The 7854-nt window shown below is 68.4% G+C and overlaps 2 protein-coding genes across 2 annotated transcripts; one reads left to right on the plus strand and one right to left on the minus strand.

The window, feature by feature from the left end:
* Nucleotides 1-156: 156 nt before the first annotated feature.
* On the minus strand, nucleotides 157-3382 carry ALG3 (ALG3 alpha-1,3- mannosyltransferase). Its single transcript, XM_050902591.1, has 9 exons — nucleotides 3232-3382; nucleotides 2686-2785; nucleotides 2440-2587; nucleotides 2092-2252; nucleotides 1839-1959; nucleotides 1313-1518; nucleotides 999-1075; nucleotides 645-789; nucleotides 157-536 (listed from the first exon to the last, which is right to left on the minus strand). The coding sequence occupies exons 1-9, from the start codon at nucleotides 3380-3382 to the stop codon at nucleotides 347-349; spliced, it is 1299 nt and encodes a 432-aa protein (XP_050758548.1). The 3' UTR covers nucleotides 157-346.
* A 139-nt stretch (nucleotides 3383-3521) lies between these two features.
* EEF1AKMT4 (EEF1A lysine methyltransferase 4) lies at nucleotides 3522-7854 on the plus strand (the record flags this gene model as incomplete). The annotated part of the gene is given in 6 exon segments (XM_050902664.1): nucleotides 3522-3624; nucleotides 3627-3692; nucleotides 4721-5004; nucleotides 7560-7572; nucleotides 7575-7780; nucleotides 7783-7854. Coding segments are annotated over 6 exon segments (744 nt in total), but the record flags the coding sequence as incomplete, so codon positions are not given.

Here is a 7854-nt window from a genome sequence, read left to right on the forward strand (position 1 = left end):
CCCCAGAGGCTGCTCCCCTGCCGCCGGCAGTGCTCTCCCAGGGCTGGGAAGGGAGCTCCCACGGCCCCGGCGGCTGCTCTGCCTCCCCGCAGGTGGGGCAGGCTGAGGCACGGCCGTCCCCACACTGTCACGGCATGAGGACACTGCGGCTGCAGAAGGGCACACGAAGCCCCCTTTATTGGGGAAGTCCTGCCTGTCGGGGGTCCCCACGTTGCCCCCTTTGCACAGTTCCAGGGCTCACGGCTCTCCTGGGATGGCCGGGAGCAGCCTGGGAGCTGGGTGGGGAAAGAGCGGGCAGAAGGGGCAGTCCCAGAGGCCAGTTCCCATCGTCCGTCCGGCCACACTCTCACTGGGCCTTCTTGGAGATGGCTGCAGGCCTCCTGCTTGCAGCGGGGGGGTACGGTGCCGGCGGGGGGGCCGTGCCGTACCAGAGCTGGAGCAGGACGAGTCCGTGGCAGATGTGGAGGGAGAGGGAGCTGCAGACCGTGGAGGGGTAGGTGTTCCAGCAGAGCTCGATCACACCTAGCAGCAGCACCCTGCAGGGGGGAAAGCTGGGGGTCAGCATGGGTCGGGGGGACACACCAGGCCCCCTCGCTCCCAGACCCCCCAGCAGACGGGTGGTCCCCCTCCCTGACAGCACGTACTTGGGCATGTGGGCAAGCTTGGCGGTAGGGGTGCACCAGAGTAAGTAGGGCAGTGTGTGGAAATACCAGACGTAGAACTGGTAGTGCAGGGAGCGGCTGCAGCAGACGCCCAGGAAGTTGGAGGAGAAGAGGACAAAGACAATCTGTGCGCTGGCGTTAAGGGGACAAACGCGGGAGGCTGGAGGTGCGATCACGCAACAGCTCCCCAGCCGTACAGCACAGCTCCTTCCCCCAGGACAGGCTGGTCCTGACAGCACCGCAGGACCGGGAGCCTGCGAATGCTGAGCCCACGGTCTGCCCTGCCCTGCCCTGCCTTCTGCCACCCTCCTTGCTGCCCACCCTGCCAAAGGATATTGTTGACGGTCAAGGGAGGGGACGCATGTTTCCTTTCGGCAGGATCCTTCAGCAGAGCCAGGATGCTCTCTTTGGACCTGAGGAGGAAGCACAAACATCTGTCTCAGCTGCTGAAAGGTTTTCCCACCCCAACCTTCCCCTGTGAGCCAGGATGCCTGGGCAGTGCGCTCCCCGAAATGGAACAGTAACTGTCCCCCACTCCTGCCTGCAACCCCAGAACTGCAGCATTCTGCTGGGGCAGGGGAGTCGTGGATCCGTATCCTGCACCACGGGGGCTGACGGGAGCAGCACCCGTGGGGAACCCCGGGTCTCACCTGTGCCACCGGTGCAGTGCAAAGAGCCCCAGGCCAGCCAGGTGAGCCAGGAGCAGCATGGCGTGGAAAGCCCGATTCTGGAAAACCTCTTCTGGGAGGAAGCGCCAGTTCACCGTCCATTTGAACTGGAACTGGCGGCCCAGGTCGAAGGAGCGAGTCAGGTACCCCACGGGGTTCACCAGCAGGAAGGGCAGCCCCAGAACCACCTGCCGGAGACACACCAGCACCCTCGCAGCAGCCGTAAGCCCGGTCTCTGTCACCCTTGCTGCCTCCCGAGAACCCCAGCACCACATGGGGAGACAGGGACAGTCAGCCAAAGATGGGAGCCCCGTGAATTAGATTATTTATCAACCTCCAGCTAGCTTTGTGGGGCCAACTCAGATGCTGGTGCCACTGTATATCCACCCAGAGGTCTCCAGCCCCCAGGACAGCCAGGCAGGATGCTGCGATGCAGGCAGGGCAGCCCACTACCCCCTGCCGATGGGGCTGCCAGCCTCCGCTGTAGCCGATGCGAGCAGGGACCCACCTGGAGCAGGGCACAGATGCAGAGCTTGGGGATACAGCCCAGGAGACCAAACCGTTGGAGGAGGAGGAAGAGAAGTCCAGGCGCGAAGAGCAGGATGTTCATCTTCACGGACACGGCCAGGCTGAGCAGGAAGCTGCGTTACCGCTGCGGCCCCCCACACGGGTGCCCAGGCAGCCTCCTCCCTGGGGCCGAGCTCGCTCACGCATGCAGCATGCCATGGAGAGCAGCCCCTGCCCTGACCCCAGACCCTCACCTGAAGAGGAGGCAGCCCCAGGACCAGCGCTCCTCCAGGAAGAGGTTGATGGCGAGGAAGAGGATGGCCATGGCAACGGGGTCGTTAAAGAGCCGCAGGACAAAGATGGAGTGGATGCGGTAGGAAGCGCAGCACATGAAGAAGAAAACATATGGGGGGACCTTGCAGGGGACAGAGAGACACGAGAGCAGTCAGCAGCCTGTCCCGCACCCCCCGCTGCTGCCGAGCCCCTCCAAACCTCAGCCCCTCAACCCTGACCTCCTGCCCAGCCCATTTCTCCCGGATGAGGACTGAGCAGAGCAGCAGAGGCCCCGAGGCGGCCGGGGAGGCCCCCCAGCTCCAGGCTACCTTGTTGGTTCGGCAGTAGATGCGGAAGACGAGGAGGAGGTTGAGGAGGTAGAGGCCAGCGAAGAGGTACTGCGCCAGGCGGATGTCAGTGCCGTGGCCCGTGGCGTAGTACAGGCCCAGGAAGATGTAGACGAAGCCGGCAGGGTAGCTGTGGAGAGATGGGAGTGAGGGGCCAGGCCCTGCTGCCCCTCTTGGACCCTCCGGGAGCCCCTGGTCGCGGGGAGCTCGGCCGTCCCCCTCACTCACACCAGCGGCCCGGTGTCGCCCTTCAGCTGAGTGTAGTCGAGGGTCCCGTTGGCAAACCCCTCCACCTCCTCCATGTAGGCCTTCCAGTCGATCTCGGTGTCTGTGGGGATGGCTGGGGGTCAGGTGGGGCGAGGGGGGCCGGGGGGCACTGCGGGAAGGGCTCCCCCACCTCCAGACCCCACGGCCCTGCCCTGCGCCTCCCTGCCCTGCTGTCAGCCGAGGCTTCGGCCCCCCACGGCCCCATCCAGGGCCCCCAGCCCACCCCTGTCGTCCCCCCCCGCCGCCCTGGTCAGGGGATGCTGTCACCCACAGGGGCCGGGGGCAGCCCTGTCACCCTGCCAGTGGGATCACCCCCCCCTGCTGCTCCAGGGGGAGCCCCCCAGCACCTCCCAGCCCGGGGACGAGCTGTCACTGCCCGGAGGACCCCCCCACACCCCGTGCTGTCCCGGCCCGGGCCAGCTCCGCCACCCCCGGCCAGGGCCCCCCCCCCCCCCCCCCCCCCCCCCCCCCGGGCCAGGCCGGGCCCGGCCGGGCCCCGGCACTCACAGGGGACCCTGCGGATGACCCAGAGGTTGACGCCGCCCTCGGCCAGGCAGAGGCAGGCGGCCACCAGCGGGGTGTAGCTGGGCTCCAGCAGCGCCGCCCGCCGCTCCCGCCAGGCCCGCCGCAGCGCCGCCGCCCCCCGCCCCGCCGCCATGGCCGCCCCGCCGTGCCGCTCCGTTCCGCTCCCGTTCCGCGTTTCCGACCGGAGCGCTTAGGGAAGTGGACCCGCCGAGACCGGAAGCCGCACGTGGGGGCGCGGGCGGCACGTGGCGCCCGGTGCTCCCCCGCCCGGCATGGAGCGGCGGCGCGCGCCCGCCGCCAACCGCCGCTACCGGCAGCGCCGCTTCTGGGACGCGCTGTATCGGCAGGAGGGCGCCGAGCCCCGGGAGTGGCTGGGGGGCTGTCCCGGTTCCTCCCGCAGCTGGAGGCCGAGCTGCGCCCCGGTGACCGCATCCTCGTCCTCGGTACGTGCCCGGTGCCCGGTGGAGGGCGGGCGGGTCTCGGGGTCCCGCCGGTGGATGAGCTGGCACCGGCCACGAGGGGGCGGTGCGGCACCGGGCCGGTACAGGCGGCAGCGCCCGGCCCGGCGGGGCGGCCCCGCTCCGGGGGGGGTGCGGGCAGGCGGCGGGGCGGGCGGGGGCCGGTGTAACCGCCCCGTAATCCCACCTGCGGGCTGATCCGCCGCCGGCCCGGCAGGTTCACCCGCGCCCCCCGCCCCGCGCCGGGCAGGCGGGATTAGGCGGGTGTAATCACCGATCCTGTTAGCGGATCAGCCGCCGCCAGCTGCGCTTAATAGCCCCCAAATCCGCCTGCCCCCCCCCCCCCCCCCCCCGCCCCGGGATCTCCCCGGCCCCCCCGGGGAGCGGCTGAGCCCCGGCGGAGCAGCGAAGGGAAGGGCAGGGAGGGGCCTCTCCCCGTGCCCGCCGCACCGGGGGGGCCGTGTCCTGCTGAGGCTGGCCTGGCACCGGCCGGGCAGGGCGCCGGTCCCCTGAGACAGCCGTCCCTCTGTCCGTCCCTCCTGGTTAAGCCCCCCCAGATGCTGCACGCTGCCCTCATTTGCCACTGGCCACTGCCCCACAGCAGGCTCTTGGGGGGGGGGGGGACGGGACGCACGGCCGGCTGGCTCCTGCCCCACAGCACTATGGGGGGGAGGACTGGGGACCCCCTCCTGCCCCTTCCCTGCCTCCAGCATCCCTGCGCCCACCCGTGCATCCCACCCCAGGGTGGGGGGACCTGGCATACGGGGGGCTGCCCTCAGCCCCGCGATCCTGCAGGGCCAGGAGCCCAGAGCACCCACCTTGCAGGAAGGGAGTAATTAAGAACTAGCCCAGCACTCACTAATTAGCGGTGAGGCAATGACCTACTCCCGCTCTAGCTGCCCCAGCCCATCTGCTCCCTTCCCTAGGTCTGAGCAGGGCATGAACAGGGTTGGGGTGCAGGCAGCCCCCCCCCCCGGGCACCCCAAGCCCCAGCTGAGCCGTGCCCCACGCAGGCTGCGGCAACAGCGCCCTGAGCCACGACCTGCACGAGCTGGGCTACACCGACGTCACCAGCATCGACTTCTCCCCCGCCTGCATCGCGGCCATGCGCGCCCGCTACGCCCGCTGCCCCGGCCTGCGCTGGGCCGTCATGGACATCCGCGCCCTCGCCTTCCCCGACGCCACCTTCGACGTGGTGCTGGAGAAGGGCACCCTCGACGTGCTGATGGTAGAGGAGACCGACCCATGGGATGTCTCGCCCCAGGCGGCCGCCGCGATGCACCGGGTGCTGGCGGAGGTACGGGGTGGGGGGAGCTGGGCTGGGGGGGGAGGGTTGGGGAGGTGGAAGGTAGACCCCATCCCCGTTTGGGGTGGGGGAAGGTGTAGAATGGCTCCTCGCCACCCTGCTTCCCTGGGGATGCCCCAGCCGGTGCCTCTGCGCCCCCCAGCCAGTGCTGCCCTCTCTGCTACCCTGCAAAGGGGCACCCGGGGGGCTCCCGGCACCCTTGGGGGTGAGAGACCCTCCCCTCTCCCACCCCATCACCTTCTCCCCAGGGAGGTGGATGGAGCAGGGTGTGTCGCTGGGGACCCTGGGTCCTGCTGGGGGGCTGAGTGACTCCCCTCTTTATTTGGACCCTAAATATGAAGGGGTGGCAGTAAAAATGGGCCCCATCCTGGAGCGGGTGGCTGTAGGGGCACCTGAGGGTGCCCAGAGGGGACCTGGGGGGACACATCGAGGTGGCCCTGCCCGCCCAGGGCAAGGTGACGACCGCAGGGCTGTGACAGGCTCTCGCCCCCCCGCCCCAGCTTCTGTCTCCTTAGCCGGGGTCCCCATCCTCCGGTCCGGGGTTGCCATGGCAATCCCCATCAGCATCGACAGGGCCCTGGCGTTGCCATGGGGACGGGCGATGCCTCCGGCCCTGATTAATTGGCAGTGGCGGAGGCAGGGACCAGATTGAAGCTGCCCGAGCGTGGGGGTGCGGGTCCTGGCAGCCTTCCCCGCCCCGCGGGAATAACTGCAAGGATAATTAATTGCTGCGCCTGCCCAGCACCCTTGGGTGAGGACACGGGGTGCTGGGAGGGTGCTTGTGGCTATTGCCCCCCCCTCCTCTCTTGCCCCTCTGAGCTTTGCCCCACTGAGCCCAGGGGGGAGCAGGACCCCAGGCGCTGTGGGCAGCGGGGCTGTCCTCACCATCCGGGCCCTGCCCTGCCCTGCCCTGCCCTGCCAGCACTGCTGCCTGTCCTTGTCATTTGGCCAAACGGCGAGGATTTAGTTCTTTTTTTTCCCTTTTTTTTTTTTTTTTTTTTTTTTTTCCCCTTTTTAATCCCCTGCTCAATCCCTGCCCTCCCCCAGCATCACTGGGCACCAACCTCCACCCGCGGCCGGTCCCCGCTGTCCTCGTCCCCGGGGGGATTCGCTGGGCATTCCCACCCGCTTGCTGCTTTGCCGGTCCCTTCGCACGGGTCTGGCCGTGGCTGGCACCCCCCTTCTCACCCCCATCCCCCTTCTCATGGCGGGGGATGGGGTTTTCACAGCCTTTGTCTTGTTCTCCCTGGGGGGGCACATAAGGACCCGAAAATCCGCCCTGCCTGTGGGGATGCCCCAGGGACACCCCTGTCCTGGCGATCCGGGAGCAATGAGGGGAGGGGGTGCCGGAGCGGGGAGCAGCCCCTCTCGCCCCCCCGCCCGTGCCGGCTGGCGGATGGGAAGGTTTCCTGCGCCCGTCTCTAAGCAACGGCCGTTAGTGCTCTATTAACAAGGGATGGGATGCGGGATGCCTCGCTCGGCTCCAGCCGGAGATCCCTGCCTGCCCCCAGCCCTGGGGACCCCCCCATGCCTGTCAATTGGGAAGCTGTGGGGTCTTTCCCGGATGGATGCATCCGGTGCTTTGCAGGAGGGATGCTGAGCTGGGTGCCTGGGGGGGGGGGATGCAGGGACCTGCCTTCCCCTTTTCCTGGCCAGAAACACTTAAGGTTTGGTTCAAAAGCCACCGCCGCAGCAGGGGGGCACACGCAGGCTGCCTGTCCCCACTCCATCCCTGGCCCCAGCCAGCGCTGAGCCGTGGAGCTTCCCAGCAGGATTAAACCAGAGCTCGGGGAAACCCCCCCTCCCTTGGCCCCCAGCCCTCTCCCCTGCCACAGTGGCTCTCTGCCCTTGCTGGGGGGGGGGTCTGGGGGTGTCCCCGCCTGGGGCAGGGGGCTGGCGGGGGGGCTGGCCACCCGCCCAACCGCCCCGGACACTGCCTTTGCATGCCGAGCACGCGAGCGCTGGCCGTAAAAGCCTTTTGACATTGGATAAAGCCAAGCAAGAAAATTGATGTTCTTTTCCATCCTGTTAGCGGGGGCTTAGTTCCAGCGGGGAGAAAATGGTGATTAAAAGGGTCGAGTCCTTTCCCATCCAAACCCCCCATCCCCCCCACCCCACCTGGGATGCTGGGTGCTGGTGGGGGGTGTCACTGGGTGCCCCAGGGAGGGGTGGGTGGGATGGGCATCCCGCGCTGCTCTGGGGGGCACTGTGCCCGGGAGGGTGAAGCTTTTCTCCGCACCAGGGTTGGGTCTCTGTGCTGTCTGCTGTGGATTGGGGTGCAGGGAGAGAGAGGTGGTGCATGGGGACCCATGTTCCTCATTGCCACCAGCCTGCAGGTGGGCTCAGGACATGTCAGAACCGGGGTGAGTGTCTCTGGGGGAGCCAGGTTAGGACAGGAGATTTGGGGGTGTGATGGGAGAGGCTGGGGCGGGAGGAATCTTTGGCAGATGGTGATGGGGGTCCTTGGGGATGGGGCCGTCCCTGCCAGAGGGGGTGAACCTCACTGTGTCCCCCCCCACCCCATCCCGGGGGTTCTCCCGCCGCAGGTGAGCCGGGTGCTGCGCCGGGGGGCTGCTTCATCTCCATCACCTTCGCCCAGCCCCACTTCCGCAAGCCCCACTACGCCCAGGAGGCCTTCGGCTGGTCCCTGCGCCACGCCGCCTGCGGGGACGGGGACGCCGGCGCCTTCCACTACTTCCTCTACGTCATGCGCAAGGGGCAGCCCTTGGACCCCCCCGACCTGGCCCTGGGGCGACGGCTGCACCAGCCCCCCCGCCCCCTGCCCCCCCACCGCCTCCCACCCCCCCGGACGACGACGAGGACTATCTCCTTGCCATCCAG

Source organism: Gymnogyps californianus, chromosome 10 (assembly GCF_018139145.2).
Source record: "Gymnogyps californianus isolate 813 chromosome 10, ASM1813914v2, whole genome shotgun sequence".
In the NCBI taxonomy this organism is placed as follows: domain Eukaryota; kingdom Metazoa; phylum Chordata; class Aves; order Accipitriformes; family Cathartidae; genus Gymnogyps; species Gymnogyps californianus.

What these genes read in the sequence shown, in the direction of transcription:
- ALG3 (XM_050902591.1), bottom strand. Translation starts at nt 3,382, where the DNA reads ATGGCGGCGGGGCGGGGGGCGGCGGCGCTGCGGCGGGCCTGGCGGGAG. An exon ending in TGGGGCTGCCTCCTCTTCAG is followed by an intron (nt 1,960 to 2,091) that starts GTGAGGGTCTGG and finishes CTTCCTGCTCAG; the next exon opens with CCTGGCCGTGTCCGTGAAGA. An exon ending in CCCTCCCTTGACCGTCAACA is followed by an intron (nt 790 to 998) that starts ATATCCTTTGGC and finishes ACGCCAGCGCAC; the next exon opens with AGATTGTCTTTGTCCTCTTC.